General features: G+C 39.7%; 1 protein-coding gene across 1 annotated transcript in view; it reads left to right on the forward strand.

Annotated features, from left to right (window-relative positions):
• The window catches only part of doc2b (double C2-like domains, beta), a 108,370-nt gene that overhangs the window by 61,905 nt on the left and 22,063 nt on the right, over window positions 1–24,402 (forward strand). The window contains exons 3-5 of the mRNA XM_023430887.2: window positions 10,207–10,281; window positions 20,794–20,903; window positions 24,005–24,131. Of these exons, the coding sequence (XP_023286655.1) occupies window positions 10,207–10,281; window positions 20,794–20,903; window positions 24,005–24,131 (312 nt within the window). The remainder of the gene's footprint in view (window positions 1–10,206; window positions 10,282–20,793; window positions 20,904–24,004; window positions 24,132–24,402) is intronic.

The raw sequence follows: 24,402 nt of genomic DNA on the forward strand, positions 1-24,402 counted from the left end.
TCGTGCTTTGATACGTATATTGCTGATGTACTTCCTCTGTAAGTGTAGCACCTTGTGTTGTTGTATCCCTTCCCGGTCATCCCACACATATTAAAGTAAACAGCTGCATCTCTCTAAAGCAGCACCTCCCTCCACAGAAAAAACTGCCCTTATCAGTGAATCAGACTCTGTCTCACTATTCAATCACAGATACAAGACCTGTTTATTCAGCCCTGCCTACACTACAACCTACTTTAACACTCCACTGCAGTCTTTCATTCTCTACCTTCTCCTGCAGACTGCCCTTTCATAGCCCAGTCCGCCCACACTCATGTGTGGGAGTACACAAACACACACACTCTGGCTCTGCTTCTTAGAGATGTTTTTGCTTTTTTGTATTCACTATCCTTGTTTGTATCTGTTCTGGTGTCACTGGTTTTATACCTAAAAAGGCTTTAAAAAAACAACTTGGTGTCATTTTTAATCCCTGCATTACAGTAAATGGAAAAAACATCAGAAAAATCAGACATTTTTTTTGTGTTTTTGTGTTGTTCAACTTGTCACATTTTGGCTGTAAATATTGATGAAATGTCCAACAGACTTTCTTAAAAGTGAGGAGCTGTTACGTCATGGCTGCAGCAGAATCAATTGTGATTCATATCTAACAGTCAATACTGGTGCTGTCAAATCTTCCACAGCAAGTGTGTGGTAGATAAACAATAAATTACAAGTGTGATTCGTCCACTAAGGCATTTTTTAGATAGAGTATTTTGCTTCGGTAGTGTATTGTTAATTTTGTGCATCATCAGCTCGAAGGAATAGTTCAACATTTGAGAAATACACTCGGTTTTCTGCCAAGACGATGAGAAGATCAATATCAGTGTAATGCCTGTTTGAGAGATACACAGCTTGAGTTAGGAGGCAATTAGCTTAGCTTAGCTTAGCATAAAAACAGGAGGCGATAGTTTAAAAATACACTTATGCACCTGTAAATCTCATTATTTACCATGTAACCAGTAGTTTGTCTTTTAAGTGGAAAACATGCTGTAACAACTTCTTCACCATCGCCTGTTCATCCGCCCAGATTCTGTGGTTGTAGCACAGGTTGCCAGATATGGTCAGTGAACACAGGTCTCTGTAAAGGCACGGTGGTATAAAACCTGGCAACCTCACTGTGACAATAAGACTTCAAGTTGCTACTCACATTCACCGCACTCAGCTGGTGTGTGCCAAGACATAGTTACAGCACGTACAGTAACTCCCTGTAAAACCCACTAATTGCTGTTTTTACATTTCTATTTCTGTTTGGCTTAAACACTTTGGCACTGTGAGGTAGAAAGCAAATGTGTGTATTTCCCAAAATGTCTAACTACGTCCTTTTAAGTGGATGCCTTTTTTTTTTCTTTTTTTCTTTTTTTTTTATCATTTCACATAAGTTATTTATCTTTCAGTGTCGTTGCATGTGTACCTCTCTCCATCTGGAGGTGTTTACTTACATGTTGCACGTTGTTGAAACTCCTACTTAAAATCTCTCCCTTCATCTGGGAGGCGTGTGAACGTTTGTGGGCAGAAACACCTGCTGAAGTTCTTGGTCTTCCTTTTAAGTCAGTACGTTGATTCAAAACTGTTCTTTTCTTTTTTACTCCCACTTTACTTATTGTCACAAACTATCACTAACATTTCTCTCCAACTGCAATTAATTCAATGCCAATTGTAAGTAACAAGTATGTGGTGTAGTTAACTTGAAAATTACTGTATCAATAGACCATCCATATTCAGGATGGCATTATTTAAATTTTTTCTCTCAGTCTATTTCCACAGAAAACATTTTAGCTGAGCTGTGTAAACCAAACTGTTTCTGAAAGACTCACAAATGTTTGAACAAATCTTTGTTCTGTTTTATTTGCATGTTTATTCATGTTGTTTCAACAAATTCACATGGTCAATGTTCTTTTTCTTTTCCTCCTCCACCTCACTCTTTTGCATGCTTTCACCGTCTCTGTGTTGGTGCTTTATGTTTGCTGGAAAAACAGCTTCCTGTCCCCAGATACAAGAAGGTAAGCTGCTGAGATAAGCTCAAATCCCAACCGGTCCCCATTGATCAATACTTAGTTTTATCCAACCAATGTCTACACCCAGTGAACCCTGATCGAAACCATCACCAACCCCTTAGATAACCCCCTCCGAGCTCCCTCTCATTACCACTGTGATGTGATTCAGTTACTCTGCAACAAAAGAAAAAAAAAAAAGTCATTTTTCTTGTGAATGAATGTTTAATGCTTCGGCTCTCTTCCTCTGTTGGTCCCATTCTTCTCTGCCTGTACAGTCGTGCATATTGTAAATAATAACTTGCTGAGACAAGTCAGCTAATTAAAAGCAAACACTGTGATAACAAATAGTGACAAGAGCATCCAACGCAATGTAGTGACTGACTACACTGGCCTGAAAGGTCAACCAATTTACTGATTAATTAAAGGTAAACTCCATCTTTAGATACACAGTGCTGTCATACATTATAAATCAATGTTGTTCAGGTAATTCTTTTTTAATTAGGTTCTGTAATTTATGTTGTTCTTCTACTTTTCAACAATAGTCTAGACTTGTCTAATGAAGTAGTTGAGTTTTCACATATTGATAGTATGGTGGCTGACAGATCAACACGCTGCAACTCAGGAAAACACAAGCAAATAAAACAACATCTTCACTGCTCTGGCAACACATCGGTCACATTTACAATAAGATGCTGAAAATACAGAGAACAAACAGCAGAGTTAAAGGTCGACTACTCATCAGTGATTTTTTGAAAATTAGCTTATTTATATTACTGAAGATACTGGCTATAATCAGAGTGCTAGCGTTTTAGCAATTACTTGTGTGTTTTGGTGTCAGTCACGCTGTGTTATAACTCAGTTCTGCTGTTGTGTATGACTTACAGCGCCTCTGTAACTTCTTGTTTCTTATTTCTTTTCAAACTGGAAAAAATCTGGTCTTCATTTGCTTTTTCAAGTTGCAATGTGTTGAGCTCCCTGGGCTACCAAGTGTAGAAAATACCTGTTTCCTAATTGTATAAGGATACTTACAAAGGCCAAACATACAGACTAAAATTACTCAGTTTGTTAGTGTGGTGTTGATGGACACATCACTGTATTACAGAATGGACACTGTTGAACTCCATTCAACTGTGAAATACAATGAAAAATTGTGAAGATGGTGCAGTGGGTCTGGCGCCAACTCAGAAGCTCTGACATTTTTTAGTAAATTTTTCGAACCTGTGAGATAATATGTAACATAAATTTCTGCATTAATTTCCAATATTTGCACAAAATGGTAGGTTTATAGAAAGAACCTTGTTGATTCAGATGGACTAAAACCAAAACATTTACCATTAGACATTAAATTTGTCTTCCATTTTACATTTTACTACATCATGTCTCAGTCTAACTTGATTCTTGAGAAATAAAAAACCATAAAGCATCAGTGCAATGTCAAGTTACCTTCTAATAGTTGTTTAAATGCTAGTCTCGCTGCTGTTTTTCCACCGAATCAATGAGACGTTATCAATGACATGACTGGCATTGAAACTAATGCGTCCCAGCGTGACCCGGCGACACAACCCCCACCTCCACCCCGCTCCTCCTTAAGCATCTCGATCATCAGCGTTGACATTTATTGGTGATGAATGGGACCCATCTGCCGGCCCTCCGTGTTGCCTACCAACATCACTCCAGAATCGCCTCAAGTAGCCTTGACCTCAGCACCTCCACCGATCCCAGGTGGCCCCTGAGGCATTAACCCCTTCTTCAACATGACTGCCGGTCAGCTCCCCCTGGATGAGATCAATGCCCCGTCTCATCCATCCTGTTATCTGCTGCTCCTGATGATTGATGCTTCCTCCACCTGCAGGTTACCAGGCCAGTCAGATATGGTAATGAAGACGTATGCCCTGGCCGATGAAGAGGCTGATAGCGCTGCAGAAAATAAGCGCCCATGTGGTGATAAAGGGCTTAGAAAATAAACATGAGCAGTATTTGCTCAAAATAAACTGTATGTTCTGAGGTTTCATAAGATGACACTTTATTGATTTATGTAAGGATTGGAAATTATTCCACGAGAAGACCAAACAGAAAATAGAAAACATGCATAGAAATACAAAACAAACAAACAAAAAATAGCAATAATAGCATCATTAAAAACATATATAGTTGTGGGGCTGGGTTTTCTTGCAGTGCATGGCTTCTTAAATGTTAAACATGCACTATTGAACTCAAGCAGTTCACAGTTCAAATTCAAAACATCAACATCAAGCTCACTGGAGCTGGAGTCATTTGAGGGTTGCTGAGGGTTTGTTTATATCAGCAAGTGAATCTTTAACATATGAATATGAAATATGTAATTTATGTTGTATGTGTTATAGTGGTGTGCAGTACATGAAAGGCCAAAATCTTAGTTTTTTATTTTATGCCTTTAGTAGATAGCCAATAGATGACATTGACCAATTACAATTTAATCTGCGACGCTGAATCCTCAAGTTAAATGTAGTATATATGTATTGAAGATAAAAAACCGAACGTGAGCATCTAAAATGTCCTTTACTACACACGTGGGAGGATGTGTGGACCTGGACTTCAGTCAGTATATCTCTCCAAACTGAAGGTTTCTTGGCTTCGTCTTACACCATGTCTTATTTTCTAAATACAGATGATGTGACGTGTATGATGTATGTATTTCTTGTTGTTTAAAAGCACCGTGGAGCCGGGCCGAGTCATGACAGTATGCACAACAGTATGAGTAATGTAACAAATGCTTTTACTGTTGAGCAATTTGTAAATTAATGTGTTTATTTTTTCAATAAGTCATTTGTCGTGATTAATTGATTGAATTACATTTTTCAAGTAAACCTGCTCAACACTGTTGATGTCACTGCGTCATGAACAGGATTACAGTCATTTACTGATGTATGTAGGAGCGGTGATTCAATCACTGAGAAATGTAGTGAACCACAGTATAAACAAGCAGAGACTTCGAAACTTAGTTATATGTAAGTATTTCGTACCATAATGAGCTCGCACATGTAAATCACATGGAAACACACAGCGCCTCATGTGATTTAAATTAAATTCACTGATATGTTCTTGATTGAAGTTAATAAAGCAGCATGTATGCTCTTTGAATGTGACGTCAGCGTACAAGCTCTCTTTCTGTTCATCGTGTTTTCACTTCATCTCCATCTCCAACCCCACACGACCACACATGCCAAGCCCCGCTGCACCCCTCATTTCCTCTGGAAGATGTCGAGGAAGCTCATGATTCCCTCCACAAAAAGAGCTCAACTTCACTTCACAGCCATTTACAGGCTGTTATTCAAGAGAGCTGTTATAAATGAGTATGTGTGACATCGGAGGTGCGTGGATACACTGATGCATGTTACCCATCTGCCTTTCGCACTGGTCATTTTTCTCCAGCCCTCAGTAATTATGATCAAGCGGGTATTCAGAGGCTGCTCGCGCAATCAGCAGCATGATGCAGCTGTCTGTTCATCCCTGTCCAGCGCCACATAATGTGCCTCTGCTTAAATGATATCTCAGGTGTTTGCTGAAGGCAACAATAGAGGTAGATGAAGACGGCGCATTAACCTCCCCAATCAAGTCTCATGCTGCCGTCGCAATACCTCAGTGTGGAAAACACTGTCAGAAACTGTGGCTAAATATCAGCAAAAAAATGCAACATTTCATCAGCCAGAAGTGCATGTCATGAAGAAAAAGAAATTCAGTGAAGAGGCACGTTAAGCTTTGAGCTGGTTCATGTTCCTTTTAGTTCACGTAAAAACTAACAGCTCAAAGTGTTTCTATTTCAGATCAAACATGTTATATACAGCTGAATATTTGACGGGTTTAGTTCTGCCAGGCTGCTCCTTTCATAAAGGAGGAGAAAATACGAAACAAGATTGAGATGAAAGGGTCACGGCTGGCACACAGATTGGGGTTGCAAAGTGAAAGTTGACTGTGTTGTATCACCTGATTTTCACAAACCACTGTAGACAGACTCCGTCTGCCTTGAGTGTTATGTCCCTCAGTGAGGCAGCAGGGCTACAAACATGTCGTAATGAATGTCTCTTTGACACTAATTAAAGTAATTAAGTAATTCACAATCAGGATGAACTCATTTTCTTCTCACTAGTCCTGCAGTGTATTCAGTAAGATAGCACCCAGCGTTGTGTTAGATACATCCTCTCTTGTGAGAGTTGTTGCTTCCTTGTCTCAGCCCTTTGATTTGCAACAAAACAAAATATTTATTCTTAAAGATGGACAGAACAGAAACTTTTAAAATAACACAAATTCCCAGCAGTTCGTTTCAGCCCTCCGGCAACTCACAACTTAGCCATCAAAACAAAGTTCGATAGACACGGCTCGTTTTTCTTTTATCTCGGAGTGAGAAGCCATCGTTTTCCTGCTGCTTTCTCAAGATGCAAACAAATGAAAGCCTTTGGCAATATTTGAATGCACATTTAATGATCAAACAAGAAAGATGGGGAGTTTTGGTAAGAAAGTCTTTGTTGCTTGTTGTTTCCAATACTACACGTCACAATTTTCAGCAAAGCCCTCACTGGCCGTACTGATTATGAAGGAAGTCAGGTGACATCGTTAGAGATCCACATAGTCCACGTAGGGAGGAGGTCAGGGTGGATGGATAGGCCATTATAAAACGTTGGACTTTAACTTTGGAGACTGCTGCTTGTTTAACCTTTAAAACAGTATCACCTTAGCCACGTGTTTATCATTGTAACCATGACGACAAAAGTCCGGTATCAGAGGGTGAGGACAAACCACCTATGATTGTTCAGGTTGGAGGACTTTTTTTTTTTGGTTGTTGTTATATACCACTATACTGTCATTATTATGGTAGTATAACAACATACACATTACATGCATTAGATTAAGAGAAACAAAAGTCAGCAGCTTGGATTATATGTTAGTGTTTTGTTTATTGCATGAACAAGAATATTTCTTCTCCTGATGCTTCCTGTTTGGTTGTGAGCGAAGTGCGTCAGGACCGACAGTGTGAGGTGTTAATTCAAACACCTGTTACTCATATGCTGACACGTATCAAAACATGAACTTAATTTAGGCTGCGCAGTATGTACTGTACATTGTACACTAACAAGTCAAATCAAGTCGGCTTTTATTTATATAGCACCAAATCACAAGTTATCTCAGCGCACTTTTCTTATAAAGCAGGTCTAGACTTCACTCTGTGTAATATTATTTGCAGAAACCCAACAATTCCCACCATGAGCAAGCACTTGGCGAAAGTGGCAGGGGAAAAGAAAAACTTCCTTTTAAAAGACAGAAACCTTGAGCAGGGTGGATGGCCATCTGCCTCGACCGAGTGGAGGGAGAGAGCACAATGCAAGGTGCACATAGACATGAGAAGTCATAATACTACAGCTATTGAGCAGGATCACGGGGCCGTAGGTGGTTTTGCAGTCACACATCGAGACTCTGCAGCTCCAGAGGCAAAAATACCTGCAGAGGGAAATGAGGAGAGAGACAAGAAAGCACAAAACAGGAGGGAGGGGGAGAGAGAGATGAAAGAAGAGAACAGGAAGAGGAAAGACCGAGAGACCCACAGTCTGGACACCCGTGTGCTTAAGGGAGTAAACAAACAGAGTGAGAGTGATGCAGCGGTTTTCAGAAAATGTACAGTAATCTCATTGGCAGAATAACATGGACTCTGCTGTATTCACTGGGTTTAACTGGTTCATAGAGACTGAAAGTTAAGGTGTGAAGAGGAGATTTGAGTCTGGATTTGAAGGCCTCAACAGAGTCAGACAGTCTGATGTCAGCAGGGAGGTTATTCCAGGGGAAGGAAGCCCGATAGGAAAATGCCCTGTAGCCTGCAGACGCTTTCTAACTGAAAGAGTGAAGGGAAAAAAAATATCTTTGTATAATCTTAGACTCCACACTGTGGCTTTAATAATAGCTAGCAAATGTCATTTGCCCCTAGAAATTATGTTTATATTGTAAGAAATTGTTTTAACAATGAAGCTGTGATGAAAAATATAATTGCTGGCTGGATTATGATCATTTTGAATGAAAAGTGCAGAACGTTTTTTAACGGCAGCAGAGGCACCAGGAGGTGAGTGACATGGACAGTACATGTACAAAGCAGAGGACTGTGACAGCAGAGATCAGGGCCCACAGACAACGTCCCGCCTCGGATTAACTTTAGGCAACAAACGTGCTTTGATTAAGGTCAGGAAAAATAAACACACAGTGTCTCATGTCTCTGTGAATTTTTCCTGTATTAAAACAAACCACAGTTTCTCCCTAAACTTAACAAAAAGGGATGTGTGTGTCTAAACATAACCATAAAAAAAAGTTTGGAGAGGCTTTGGAGGAGCTTTGTCAAGTCTGAGGAACAAAAAAAAAACCCTTGTCATAGTGTTATCTCCCAAGCGTTATCTCTGGACATGGATTCTTTTAACTGGAAACCTGGGAAGTTGACGTTTGAAAACCATGTTAATTTACCAGACAAGGAGGGTCTAATAAAAAGCTGCTCTTAGTCACGTTATGAAAAATGTAGAATCCAGTGTTTTTTAGAGGCTGGCCCATATATTCAAAGGGACTCCGAGTCAGAATAACTTGGCTTCAGCTGCTGCAATGATTCATCTCATGAGTCTCTCAACCTTATAGAAGTGCATTTATAAAATGGCTGGAGTGAAGACCAAACAGCATGTTGCTTTGGAGGTAGCCATTCTAGATACTGAATATTGTGATTTGCTAGTTTTCGTTTAAAAACTTTGCACATCATTCGTCCTCTATCCTGTCTTAAAAGTTTGTGCATATCACTTATACTGTAGTCTAAACTAAAGACTAATTCACATTCACACAGGTATTATTTGAAAATCTTGGTACTTCAATATAAGTGATTTTCATGTTTTAAGAAATTCTCCCACCTGAGAAGAATCCTTGCAATCTGCATTGGTAGCATGTCACAGACTCATTCTCATAGAGCTAAAAGCAAGGCTGATTTTCCTATTTGCACATAAGATGACATTTGTCAGTGTCAGTTGCCCAAATTATCCCCAGCGGTGTGTGTAAAACGAACAAATTCAAGAAGTCTGATCCAATTTAAGCTTTTACCTCGTCTTGAACAATCCCCCCACCGCATGAGGTCGAAGAAATGCAAACAGGATCTTTAAGTACTCCATGTGCTTCATGAGAAGATATTTGCACTTGCAGCTGCAGTTTGTTTCACTTCTTCTATTTATTCCCTCTGAATTTCAGTTTGGAACTCCTTTAGGTCCTTTCAGTGGTGCTGTTTTATTCGCTCTATATTTGAGTGACCTTTAGACCCTGTACCCTCTATGAGTCGTATTGATTTGCTTTTCAAAGGAATGTAAAAAGCTCTTTTTTTTTTTAAGTCAGTTTCAGTGTTTCTCAGGGTGATGTGGTGCTGTACTGAATCTCTCACACCACAGAGACAAAGAGTTTATGAAATGATTTATAACAAAGTACATTGAAACGGTCCAAGGAGTGAAGGTGCTGGCTCTCACAATAAATTGTGACACTTTCTGCTGCTCATAGTTTGTCATATTCAGATTTAAATGTCCAGAGCAAAATAAAACTCAGGTTGTGTGGAAACATTAACATATTGTATGGGAACTGACCACAGGCACTTCAATCTGCTATGCCGACTGGGTTACTGGTCAGACTAGCAGCCGAACTGTCACGACATTTGGTTTTAACACTCAAGGAATCTTTTTTAATTTCTTTTATTGGGAAAGACAAATTGTATATCACACATTTTGACCTTAAAACACAAATGTCGTTTGGGCTGCTGGTTCTCTCAATTCTGTCCCCTCATACCGTATCATACCAAACTTTGAAAAGCATGCAAGTTGCAATGAAATTTCCTGAGCATGCTGTGGTCCTCAGAGGATGAACTCTTTCTGCTTTAGACACTACATAAACTTTCCTTGTGCGCAGTTGTCTGAACAAATTGTCAGTTTTGCAAGATATTCATTATTTTCATTAAATTCACTTTGGATAATTGTTCCAGAGGATGAACTGTAAAGCTTTTGAAGACCTCTTATCCCATATCCTGGGGGTGTAATTAACACTAGGGCACAAAAATCTACAGAAAAGATCAGTCTCAAAAGTAACACTGTTGAGGAACTTTTTTGTCGTAATGATTCATGAATGCTTCTCTGTGTTTCTTCTTCAGGGGCTCAAGCCGATGGACCACAATGGGCTGTCAGACCCGTATGTCAAGTTGCACTTACTGCCCGGCGCCAGCAAGGTACGCACCTTGTTAATGAATAATAAATCTGTGGTGGAGTTTCTTTTTTTTTTTTTTTTTTGACTTTCCATGACAGCATGTCTTTCCTCTCCAAAATATTGAACCGGTCTTTTAAGTCATGATCAGGAACAATAATAAGAATGAGCAAGGATGTCTGCTCCTCCTCCAAAGATTTGTCTTGTCGATGTTGTTGAAGCTCTCCTTACAGTCTGAGCTTTCAAGAAAACAGACTGGATCTTGTGGTTTTCTCCGGGTTGTAAATAGACCCACATTAGGAGAAGCCTAATAATCCATTTCATGATTCGGGGAACACCACAGTGAGGATATGTCAGTGCAAGGCTTCATCAATGTAAACAACATTAACTGACTGACCTAATGTACCCACTTACCAATGATGTGCTTCACTGGTGAAGACCTTGCCTCTTAGCGTCACGCTGTGAGCCAAGCATTTCTCTGCTCAGTGTCGCAAGTGGATGCACTTTAACAGACATAACTTATGTTGTGTTGTACAAGCACCACTAAAGCTCTCGTGGGTCTCCACACGTCGGGACTGCAACCACTGCATTCCAGCCAATATGATCACATAATCCACATACATGAAACAAAGATGGAAATATATCTTAAACATCAATGAAGTAAACGACTCGCAGGTTGTTACTGAAGAGGCAGTGAATTCTTTTATTTGCTTGCGTCTGACAGAAGGCCCAGAGGTTAATTTGATCCTTTCATTAAAGTCTTCAAATCTAATATAGGTCCTGTGAATGAGTACATTCCACAAAAGAGGCTTACTTAAAGCTGAATCTGTGCGATAATCCATCTGCCTGACTCATATCTCCCTTTCTTCTAATACCTTTTCAAACTCATCTCATTTGGTACCTTGATCTGAAACTTTTTAATTGTTTCGTGTCTGCTCCCGCCACAGAACTTCAGCTTCTCTTTCACAGCAGTTTTATTTTGTGTGGTTATACTTGACAGGTGTGTTAAAAGGGTGATGAATAACCATGTAACTCATTGACTGTTTGTCAACAGCCTCCGGATGTCAGTATGCGGATGTAGTCTACTGTAGCATTTAACATATTAGTATGTAAACATGCAAGGAATTCATTGGTGCCCTGTCCTTTCATGAACTCCAATGCTGTTCAAATTTTAAACTTAAAGGCAAGAACAAGGATTCATCCTCTTTCTTTCTTGGTTGTTAAGATATTTCACTCGAGCAAAAAAACAGAAACAGTAGACTGATGGTGGATGGATGAACAGGCGTCTCCAGAACTGCAAGCGAGGCAGAATTTAATGGAGCAACCCACAAAAGTCTGAGAAACCCCCGCATATATGATGAAGGAAAATACACCACAGCAATGAACATTTATCACCAAGAGACCTAATAAAAAGAAAACATTGTTTTCACTTGGAGGAATAGTGCGAATGATACTTTAGAGGAGGCTTTTTTTATGCCTACATGCTGTTGACAGCCGTGGGTGGGAGGCATTATGTTTTAAAGACGTCCATCACGTTCTCGTAAGCGTGATATCTCAGAAACGCCTTGAGGGAATTTATTCAAATTTGGCAGATACATTAATTCGGACTCGGGGATGAGCTGATTACAATTTGGTGGTCAAAGGTCAAGGTCACTGTGGCCTCACAACCATGTTTTTGGCCACAACTCAAAAATGCAAACGCTGATTATGACACATTTTCACACAAATGTCTAAAATGATGAAGTGATTACATCTTATATTCAAATGGTCAAAGGTCAACTTCACTGTGACATCATAATGCTCTGCATAAACACTTCTGCTCATTATTCAGTGGTATAAATCAGGAACAGAAGGAGAGCTTGTGACCGTATTTCCTCCAACTTGACTGGTTGGTAATTCTAGCTTCTGTATGTTTTAGTTTTCATGCCATGACTGAAAAAGTCTGTAGAGCTGGTATTTGTACTGCAAACCTGTAGATTTCACACCGTAGCTTATGAATCAACGCATTATGCAGCTCTGACAAATTGACTTCTCACTGTTATATGAATATACAGAAACCGAGGGAGGCATGATAACGTTGTCTTCATCAAATCTCTCAGTTACGACTGAGGCTGCTCTGGATAAATAAACCGTCTCTGCAGACAGATAGAAACAGTCATCATGTCTGCCATGCATATGCCATCCTTTATTGTTAGCTATGCCACTCTGCCCACTGTGTGCTCAGCCACACAATGTGCTGCGTGCAGTCTATGTACAAAAGCCAGTGTTAATAACATTTTCAGTCTGGAATAAATTACTGTCTGCGGCATGTGTGTAGACACTGATGGTGCTTTGTTGTGACACGACACGTTTTCCTGAAATGTAAAAAATGGACTAATTAGTGACAATGCAAAGATAGAGTAGTGATTAGTATCACGAGAATGTGCAATTAGCCATTCAGAGAGCGAGGACGCCCAGGGCCTGATGACTGCAATGAAACACTAGCATAATAATTGTCACCCAACAAATGGAACAGGCCAATAAACCAAACCAACCGTCTGCCTGCTGCTCGTTTGAATCGGCAAGCTCCTCCCCCTTCAACCTCTTCAGTTAAAGGAGAAATCTGTCAACTGTAGATATCATCTGTGATCATATCCACCCAACAGATTTGGGTCCAGAGCAAGATATCTCGACCACTAGTGACCAGATTGTTGTCAATATTCATCACACCCTGGGGATGATTCAAATGATTTGATCCTAGCAGCAAAATCTGTGTATTTTTCCTTTTATTGAAAAACTACTGTTTACACAGCAAATTGTCCTGGTTATGATTATGTGACTGTAGAAGACGCTGCGTGTTCTCCGATCCGCAGAAATAAACATGAGGACAAAGTGTTGCTGAGAAAAAACTGTTGAAAATACACAAACTGAGACTAAAAATTCTCTAAAACTTTGAAAGTAAATGGCACATTACCACGTCATTAGTGATTCATCTGTTCATTTGTTCTAAATGGAAATTCTATTTAATTTTCCAGAAAATAATTGCTCTTGCTGTCACAATATTGAGTTTTATATTATTGCTTTCAATTATTGAATCCGATGTCATTAATCAGTGATATAACAACATCCAAACATCTGTCCAATGTGAAAAAAACCCCACAACTCCCAGCACCTACAACGCTCACTAATTAAGGGGTTCTTCATGGTGATACAATAATAATGCTGGAGCTTGCTTCTTGATGAGTACACAGGTGCATTGACTGTGAGGATGCCAGCTTTGGCACAGTAGTACAACAATAAAATACAACCCTTAAGTCACTGATTGTATCACCCACTCTGTACCCAAGGACGGAGCTCACACTGTAAGTACTGGGCGCATTGATTAACTGTTGTGTGTCAGAAATCTCCTCGTTTTCACATTTTTGTCAAAGAGAATAAATGAGATCCAGAGTGTTCTTTATTGAGCTTTAGTGGTGTTGGGAAGTTAATTGTTTTATCGTTTTTTTTTTTCACTTGGACAGAGCGACGTTAGCTGCTGCTACTGAATATATTCTATTTCCCCACTGTGGTGAACTGTTCCATAAATTGCTAGTTCAGGATGTAAATTCTGCTAAGACACTACTCCGACCTCCACTTCTTTATTTAGTTATATTTACTACATTAAGAGCACACTACTTCCTGTACTAGTACAGTACTAAACAGTGATTTGCAGACTTACGTGCAGTGTTACAAACATTTCTCTCAGTATCTATAGGCTTCATTTTTTTACCATCATTCACCATTTCTTCAAAGGCTGGAGGAGGTCAGGATGCAAAGTTTTTGTTATCTACAACACTAAGTTTGGCTCGCTCCTCCTGCCATCTGCTGCAGCTACTAACCCTCTACTCCATCTCTGCTGATAAAGTGCTTCTGTGCATCCTCTTTGAATGGATGCCATGGTGTCACAGACAGCGCTCACATTCTTCAAAAGATGTGTTTAAATGCTTTTCCTAAACTGATTTAAATGTACTTTTAAAACTTTCTGAACAGCACAAAATTATTCCAACAGTCTCTGACAACGTTTTAACTGGTTTTGCACTGTATTTCAGATCATCAGGTGTCATATCTTATTTTCCAGTGATTGGTTTGAGTTTATATTATTATATTATAGGGGTTTTTCTTCTTCCATCCTAGTTTAGAGAGTAGCATAGCAGGCATGAGTTTATATGAAAATGTCATTGATTATTTGATAAGTCAAGTAAAACCCACACTACTCTGCTGAACCCATGTTAGTTTGAAAACTCCAGGATTGCTTTTTAGTCTGGACGGGCAAAAATGGAGACCTCTGGAAACAATAATGTAGACACCCACGTCGCTTCCTGATTGGGTCCTATCAGCCTCGACAACCAGTGTTGAGTACAACATGAAAAACCTTACTGACCTTGTTGTATTTGCTAGCAGCAGTAAAATTAAATAACATTTGTCACTGGTCGTCTAGACAGAGATCGTTTTCGTTTTAAAATGAAAACGTATTTGTGTGGATGTAGCCCAGGATTGTGTCTCAGTAGGAGGCCTCACTGAGGCTTTTACATCTTTCTGCCAGTAAAACAAGATGCCGTCACCTTCCCCCTGCTCTGATATTCTCTCCGCTTGCTCTCAAAATAATCATTAGGCTCGGTCTAAGAGCCTCATTAAGACCCACTAAAGAGGTCATAAGTTCTGCTTGCACTCTAATCAGAAGTGAAGTTTCACGCTCTGCTGCAAAGCCAGATCATGGTTTCATCTCCTCTGAGACCACAATCAAACACAACGAAACGCCTCTAATTATTCCAGATTAAGCAGTCGTTCTCTGACAGGGATTAAATATAGTCAAATGATGATGTAGGATCACAAGGTGATGAGGTGGTGCAGGTGACAAATTTGGCGTGCAGTAAGTACAACAGCTTTCTAAACCATTTATACTTTCATATTGAATTTCTAAAATGGTATTAGGTATTGTGTGAAATCAATGCCTCATGAGCTGGACTCAAACATTGTTTGTTGCTTATTGAATTTTGTAATAAATCACAATAAAAGCAATATTTGAGGAGGTCGGAGTAAAACAGACAGTCAGTGCTAAAATTTGATTGTTCGAATAGATTTTCACTTGCAAAGAGACACCAAACATTTTATGATGTCTTTGAAATGAACTCTGTGTCTTTTCATATTGTAAAATGAATAGTTTTATCCCCCAAACCGCTATTTGAAACACACTATTGAAGCTAGAGTAACAAAGGGGGAGGTGTAAACCATGTCTGGCTATAATTGTATCTGTCCAGCAGCACTGAGAGGTCACTGTGATGAGCTGTCTATCAACTTACGAGTCCAACTGCAAGGTCAGCCACGCTGGCTGTTAACATTCAGGTAATATGACATGTAAATGCCTCAGCTTTATTTTGAGTTTGGCCTTTTTATTCTCTAAAATTTGTTGTAGCTCACCAGCGTATTTGACACCTCATTCATACGTACAGACTGAAACCGTGAGCGGCGCCACATGTGGAAGTTGAGAAAGGTTGTTTCATGCCCTCTGACCGATGGAAGCGATAACGAACAACACCTGTTTCGATTCCCTGGTGAAACAGAGGCTGCAAAATGTTTTTTTCCACTCTGCTCAACTCAAACAAAGTTGTTGAAAAACTGACTGTTGCAGCTTCCCAATGTTCCACGTCACAGCTCAAACGAGCTTCTGGGACACGCATAAGCCGAACGATGCCTGAAAACGCATCGCTCTGGGAAATGTGACACCTACAAAGGCAACAAGAGAAAATAAATAACCAATTTGAGGTTTTAAATTATGTGCGAACACACCCACAAGCTTCAGGCTCATGAGAGATAAGAGACTGCCTGCTTCGTTGTGTCTGTCTGAACGCACCGTGAGCCAATGAAATCACAACCCAACAGGTGCTCTTGTATGGAACAGGATTGTGATTAGCTGCCTGTCACACTGCTCTACACCAAGCAGTAATATTCATGTTCCTGCTTTCTCAGTGGTAAACTAGTCTGAAATTAAACAAAATTACCATGTGCTGTGTCACCTTGGAATGAATTAAAGTCACAATAAAAACACTGTCATTCTTTTTAGATTTTGATAACGCAAAGTAAATCATACATGAACTAGTGTAAAAGCCCTTTAGTTATATTAGTATATTAGTTAAAATTTTTGTTTGTTTTTTTGTTTTTGTTCTTTACCATCTTTTATCTTTATTATTATGAAATTGGACTCAACAGCTTGTCTCTCTCTGCAACATCAGGAATTTTCCAAACTCTGTATAAATGGAAAAGTGAACAATTTACAGCCCCAGCAACATTTACTTCAGTCTAAATAATTTAATTTAACAGATTTTGGTTATACTTGATTATTTTTGTGTTTTTTGAATTTTGTATCATGTATTTACAACAGAATCACCTTTGTCACAAACTGGGGGCACAGAGTTTGAATAATATGGGCATTTACCAGGCAGGGAGGGTCTAATGAAAAGATGCTATCAAGTTGCATTATGGGAAGCGTAGGCTCCAGCTTTTTTTGGAGACCATGATCATATCACAACCATAACTGTGTATTTATTATTGTTTTATATTGATGATGAAGGTCTGGTACGTCCAAGGGATTGTCAGTCCGGATATTTTGGCTCCTGCTGCTTCAGTCTTGACCTTTCTGTGTTTTTTTTATCTGTCTTTTGTAAGTTCACCAACTTTAAGGAAGTGCAAAAATCAGATCACTGGAGTTTATGGCTCAGAAAAAGTATTTAATTGTGGTGAATAATTTTATTTCTGCTGTTTTTGTGTCTGATATATGGCTCTGTTTGTCATTTTTACTAGTTGGCATGAAATGTACACAAAACCAGTCTCAGCGAAAACAGATTATTTTTTTGCTTGATTTGTTTTATAGACCAAATAACACAGATAAGAAGGGCCTGTTTTCATTTAAATTGGGATGCTGAACAGTTTAAAAAACTGTGTGTGTGTGTGTGTGTGTGTGTGTGTGTGTGTGTGTGTGTGTGTGTGTGTGTGCGTGTGTGTGTGCGTGTGCGCCTCTGCAGCCCATTGGTTCTCCCTCCTACACAGCTCTTCTCCTTCAGGTGCGGGAGCTTTTTAAACTAAAGCTAGTTAGAGCAGAGATCCAGAGGTCCGTACAGAAATGGTGCAATAATTGGCTTGTAAGCGACGCTTTTTAGCCTCAGCAGCAGAAATGACTTGTGACACCAGTTGCTCATTTGTAGCACTGCCCTCCGTCTGTGAGCAGGTGCTGCTGGTCAATTATTCCCCCTTTTTAAAGCATGCTGATCACATGTGCAGCCTGTCACTCTTTATGTCATTTCACGGGTCTGGAGCAAATAAGGCTTTGTAACCCTTTAATTAAATACTTGTTGCATCACACCTTCAGGTCAGCCTATTTCATTGTGATTTATTGACATCCCTGCCGAAGTTACTTTCACCTGACTACACTGTCTGTCATTCAAATGATGGCTTCTTCTGCTTCTCACAATCCTGCCAATTATCCACTTAGTCGCTGCCAAGAAGTGTGTTGAAAATAACCAAGGTGTCCCCTCCCAACAGTGAGGAACACCTTGACCTTCAGCGACACTGCTTTGACAGTGGTAGCTGAATGGACAGGTTGCTTACAATGTCACACATTGACAGTGTTCACCACATCAATTGTGTTTGGTAATTGACTTGTGCAGTAAATCTATTTTCCTGCACAGGCAGTAAATCCCTCTGTATGTATGTGGGTTAGGGTGAAATATTAGCTCTTCATACTGTATAGAATGAAATAGGCCATAGGAAGAGATCTGCAATTACACACAAATTACACATGCTGGGATTTTTAAAGCTTATTTAACATATCAATTTTTAGGACTATTTTAAGGAAAAGATATTAATCAACCTAACCAGCAGTCATGATGGTGGTTGCTAGGAACATGTAACTTATTATTTTTCACAAGAGCTGAAGAAATGTGCCAAATTAAGGCGTCTATGAAAAAACCCTAAAAATGTAAATGACCCTACAGAGGTTAAATACCTGGGACTCCCCACCTGTCCGTCCGAAAAGAAGAGGCCTTTTGGATGAGATCGTCTTCAGGAATCTAAAGCAGTTGTCTTTGACCACTTTAAAAATGGTTATTTATGTAAATCAACCTACAGCAACCTGCAAAGATGTCAGTCTCATCCACCCTTGATGCCATTTTTCTGTAGCTTTTTTCATAGATATGTTTAGGTAGCCAGCTACCAGTGTAGGAGAAGGACATCCACATTCTTAAATCCCGCCTACAAAGCGCTGATCGGTCAGTTGTTTCTCCAGCAGCTGTCAATCAGCAGAACTGTTGATTAAGAGATATTTCACTCCAACACGATTAAAAACCCAGAGAAACCTGTAATTCAGGACAGAAAGAAAGAAGAAAAGACATGAATAATTAATGTGAATAATTTAATGAAATTATAGGATACAAAATGTGGTTTTCAGCCTTTAAAACATCATTTTGAACACTCTGCGTGTGCGTGCATGCGTGCGTGAGCGTGTGTGTACGACACCCTTCCTGTTGGAAACAACCACTGATTGGGGGAGAAACAATCAGCGAGAGGCTTATTATTACGTGGAGGCCTGCCATCAGACTTGCAAATAATCACAGCTAATTGAATGAATTCAGCAAGATCACATGTCCTCACCCACGACTCACCAAACAATCTCATCACCCTCATCTTGTAACGTTCAATGGGGAGCTCAGAGGATTTCCCGAATGATATTCCACTGATAAACCTGTGTAGTTTGTCACAGTAATTTTTCACCTCACTAGATTGGAGTTGATGCAAATCTGACAAAGTAAATGAGTGAGACTGCTGTGAAACAGTCAGGTGTTTACTTTGTTATTTATTGATGCAATTCTTGCCTAGAGGAAAGAAGAGACTTATACTGGATATATGTTTAACAAACATTTTTCCGAAAGGGCCTTGAGCACAAATTGTCATTTAATGCTATGTGATAAGTTTGCATTTTCATTTGTTTTTAGTTTTTATAACGGTAAAAACAATGAAACAGCTAGCTTGACTCTATAACTACCAACAAATGTAAAGTTTACAAATTAAACTTTAAGTAATTGTTTGTGGTTTTATCGTGAATTCTGTGCTCAGCACTTGTTGAACTATAAACAAAACCGTTCATGCACCTAACCTACGAGCACTTGAGCTGAACATGCTGCACAGAAATGCTCATTTGCAACAGCTGTCCAGCAAGATTCAATAAATCACACATATCAGTCGTAACAAAGCTACAGTAAAGTAGAATTGTGACGTAAAAAGAAGTTAGCTTGAGTGCAGCGACATGAGAGCGCTATCAATCTTCTCATCTCACTCCAGGAAAGAAAGAGGATCAGGGTTTTCCTTCAAAGTGCCAATTTTGAAAATTGTCTCTTGTTTGAATTGGGCACTTGAACTGGCTGCTGCCCAGTCTTCCAATTTGATCTTCTCCCCCTGATTAATATTGCATATTCTATATTATATTACTATTCCAGGACTCTGTACTTTCAGGTTTCTGTTGTATTCAGTAAATCTTAACGTATGCAGCTTGTCGTATTGTATGTGTATTAATAATTAATAACTTTGTGATTATTCGATCATGTATTGTTGCAGCCTGTGGCTCATGTATAAAGATATATTTTGGCTGGACTGAAACAGAGGGGCCAGCCGTATAATCTTGAATGTCGCTGACTGACTGAGTGAGTGATGATATTTACACCACTGGTCAGCAGAGTGCCGAGCAGCGACTAACTGAGCCGCTGTGGTTTCCCAGCTGCCTCTGATAAAAGTCTGTTACCTTCTGGAGTTTAAGTAAATAAAGACTAAACTATTGTGGATCCCAGACGGAGGCTGTGCTCTGTGTGAGGGAAAAAATAAGAAAGATAGTCTGTCTCTTCTACCTTTCTCTCTGAGTGATCATTTTATAAGTAAATACAGCTGGAATCACAGCTCAGTCTTTGTCTTTAATGAATGCCTATGGTGATTTTGTCAGAGTTCTAAAATCAGGATTTGACCACAGGCAGTCCTGACATATACCAGGTTTAGAAATAGTCTTGTTTTGCAGACTGAGAATTTAGTGCCTGATGAAGCTCTGACAGAAACGTTGTTCTCTCTAGAGTTGACAGAAACTGGCTGAACAGCCAGAGCTGAGCCATTGTAACTATCTTTTAACTTCAGAGAATTCAACACATTGTTCTGTGTTTTTCATTCACTTCCTGCGTTGCTTTGATAATGGCTGTCGCTCGTAAATGCAGTCTGCTGTTTATTTTTCATTCCCGGCAGTGTTCAATATGCAGCAGTGAGCTTGGGTTTGCGTGCGTGCCACCAGACGTCAATGTATTGACAAATTTTCACCAGGGCAGAGAGGCTTTGCACATTTTCAAGGATGTTTATATAATTCTGGCAGCATTTCAATGAAGCTGACACCTGAGGGATGAGCTCTCCTGAGTTGTCAGAGGGAGACAGTAGTTAGTCAATGATAATGTTCAATTCTGTTCAATGACAAACTCTCTCTGTTATTGTCTTTCAGGCCAATAAACTTAGAACCAAGACCCTGCACAACACACTCAACCCTGTCTGGAGCGAGACCCTGACCTACTACGGCATCACTGATGAGGATATGGTCCGCAAAACACTCAGGTACACAAAAAAAAGAAAAGAAGAAAGAAAGGAAGGAAGGACAATAAGTAGAAAGAATTAGAGGGAAAAGAGGGAAAGAAAGATGATTAAAAAAGGAATGGCCAATAGCAAAGTAAAAGGAACGGAAGGAAGGAAGCAAATGGTTTAAAGGAAGAGAAACTAGGGAGGGTAATGAAGGCAATGGAAGAGAAAGGAAGGAAGGACTGAAGGGGAGTAGAGGAAAGGAAGCGGGAAGGTAGGAAGGAAATGAAGGGAATGGGGGGTTGAAAGAATAAAAGGAAAAATGGTGGAAAAGAAAAAAGAAGGAAGCAAATGAGATGTCAAAATATGGGAAAAGAAGGATGGGAAGAAAGAGAAATGGCAAGAAAGGAAGAGAATTTAATCAAAGGGGAAAACAGAGGAAGGGAGGAAATGAAAAAAGTGGGAAGGAAATAACAGAAATGGACATGAAAGAAAGAAAAGAAATGAAAGGAAAAGAAGAGAATGAAGGGACACAATGAAAGTCCTGGAAAAGAGGTAGAAAGGAATTGAAGAGAAAGTGACAGAAAAAGAACAAAGGATGTAAAAGGAAGGGAGAGAGAGGACAGAAAAAAGACAGAAGGAAATGAAAGGAATGTGAGAGAAGGAAGAGAATAAATGTTTAACTGTAGCTGCTGTGGATCAGTTTGGAAAGGGTTGAGAAAGTCATCGTCATGTTTGGCAGCGTCTCTTCTTCCTGGTTCCCGAGGTAAACTGTGTTACCGCCTCTGTCTGATGGTGTTGTTATGTAACCTGTTGATTCCTCTTCACCACAATGTCTGCTGCGGGTTCCCGTGCCAGGGTGAAACCTAGAAGGTGTGATAGCCCCCGATCAGAACAACGGTCGGGAAAACCTTTTGTTTGTGTGAGACGACTTCCTGTTGTGTCGGTTATTTGTTTTCACTACAACACCCGAGAATAGACTGAAACCTGGAGCACAAACTCCTGCTTCCCGTGGTAAACATGACACTGTTATGCAATAGAGGTGTTACTTCACTGTTCTTTGCTCCTTTATTTTTACCAAAGTGTTAACACTGTGCAATCAAGTGGTGGAAGTAGGTTATGCAATCATATGCATAATCATTTTGGTAGCTACAGGATATGTCACAGTGATATCTGGGCCGTATATTATGGAGGATTTTACTTTGCTTTAGTTTTCTGAATTCTAAAGAGATCTCTGAGTTTTCCTCTTGTGCCTACACGAGGTTCACGTTTTAAGTTGAAACAATTTGTACAGACATTAACATTCCCCTCAAGGGGAATTCTTCTTCTCTTCTTCTAGTACATAAAATGTTCACAGCTTTCTGTTGCAATGCGTCACATTTTACAGATGCAAAATTTAATAGTCGCACAACACAAGCGATGACAGTGACGACACAAAACTTACTTGTCAATGTAAAGTAAACTGTTGAGTGTCTGTTATATAGGAAATAGTGAATGAAGCCCCTTCTGTTGAGCCTCTTAGACTCATCCAACACTGTTGCATCATGGGCTTGTTTTCTTTTCCAGAAGCTGAAAGTGTTTCTTTCTACTACTGCCACCAAACTGGATGTTCAACCATCCTATATGCACGTTAAACTTTGGTGGATTAATGGCAGAGAAACTGTGTGTGTGTGTGTGTGTGTGTGTGTGTGTGTGTGTGTGTGTGTGTGTGTGTGTGTGTGTGTGTTGTAGAGCAGCAAAAATATGGTTGTACTGTTGCAGCATTGAGAACCAAAACAACAAAGAATGTCTGTATCATTACAGCTGTCCATTACATCACAGATGTGATGTGATGGACAGCTGTGTGAGCACACACCAAAAAATCTATTCCCAAAACGGTGCCTTGATAAACCACTTCCCAGAAACAACAGACTGAGAGAAATGGTCTCCCCGTTTCTGAACATCACTACTCATTTCTTGTTATAAATTGACCCTGTCCACGTACCAAATAAGTTATTTTTTATTGAGTTTCATTGTGATTCTTTTTTTATGCTGCCCCCCACAGCATGAGTACATATTACTCAGACCTTGGGTTGCACATTGGCTGCCTGTTTTCCTCCATACATCAGGTGATTATGCAGCGAAACGCACTTGAAAACAAACAGTATTCCACAACATGAGCGTGAATCATGTCATTGTTAGGGCTGTGAGTGCTTACGTGGGGACTGCTCTCTGCATTTATTGAAGACATAGTCTGTGTCCACTGAGAGCAGCGTCGTCCCCCCACCAATAATTGACTTTCATTATAAATTTAATGAAACGGCAGAGAGGAATGTAGATCTCAAGTCTGGAAAGTAAAAACCCGAAGCTCGGTGTATCGCCTCCCTGTGTGCCTTTTGTCCTCAGTGGTTTTGAATTGTGAGCTGCCTTTCAGTTCACCATCAATCATTATCTTTTGTGGGCAGCTACACTGTGTCGTGTAATGATTCTTCTTTTTTATTGATTGAAGAATACGCTGGCAAATATACAGTAATGTTTACAAAGGATGTTGTCATGCATTGAAAAGAGGATGTGTGTTTACGTGTTCAGCGGAAACAGAAAATAGGCACATAATACAAATCAGTAAACAGGCTGAATGTACCGTGCACCAGAGCACAATTCAATTCGAGCTGCACTAATTGAGTAAATAAGATGAGCACAGCAAGGTACTGTATGTTCAAGTTGAAGTCGTGATTTGGTTTTAAATTATTTTGACGTGAAGAGGAACAATGTCATTTGTCTCTGAGCTTCTTCTCATCACAAGTTTCTCTTCTAATTTTAGTCTTTTGATCCACACATGGCTGAACGCTTCCTAAAGTTTAATCGTCCCATCATTTCCTGTCATACTGATTTAATCTGACAAAAATCTTATGAACCCCTTCTCTGTAGAGCTACTCTGGTTTTACTTTAGAGACCAGAGGCCTTAGAGATTCAGTGCGAGTAGCTCTATAGTGAAGTGAAGATTTTAGTGAGAAGTGAATCCCTGTGATGGAGGATGATGGGCTCCAGGTGGAAAATGACTTGTTTTACGGTTTTAAGCCTCCTCTCAGCAACAAAACCTTAACCTGAGCCTCACTTCATTTATTTGCCCTCCTCCACCTACTCTGTTCTTCTCCTCTCAGGATTTCAGTGTGTGATGAGGACAAATTCCGCCACAACGAGTTCATCGGGGAAACGCGAATCCCCCTCAAGAAGCTGAAGCCCAACCAAATCAAAAACTTCAACAACTGCCTGGAGAAACAGTTACCTGTAAGTCTGTACCGTTACATGGCTGTGGTTTTTGATGTTGTAAAGATTTGATTCTCTCTGTTTTTTTTGTTTTTTGTTAAACAGAATAAGTAAAAACTCTGTGATTGAATGAACATCATGTTTATGTTAAGTTTTCTATATACTCCTCTCTACTAAACAGCACTAATCATTACTCTACATTTCAAATATCAGTATACCATATTTATATACCATGCTTTACTCCTGTATATACAGTATTATACTATCACAGAATATACTTTACTGTACTATA

Source organism: Seriola lalandi, unplaced genomic scaffold (genome assembly GCF_002814215.2).
Source record: "Seriola lalandi dorsalis isolate HSWRI2012SDOR001 ecotype SW California unplaced genomic scaffold, Sedor1 jcf7180002054914, whole genome shotgun sequence".
In the NCBI taxonomy this organism is placed as follows: domain Eukaryota; kingdom Metazoa; phylum Chordata; class Actinopteri; order Carangiformes; family Carangidae; genus Seriola; species Seriola lalandi.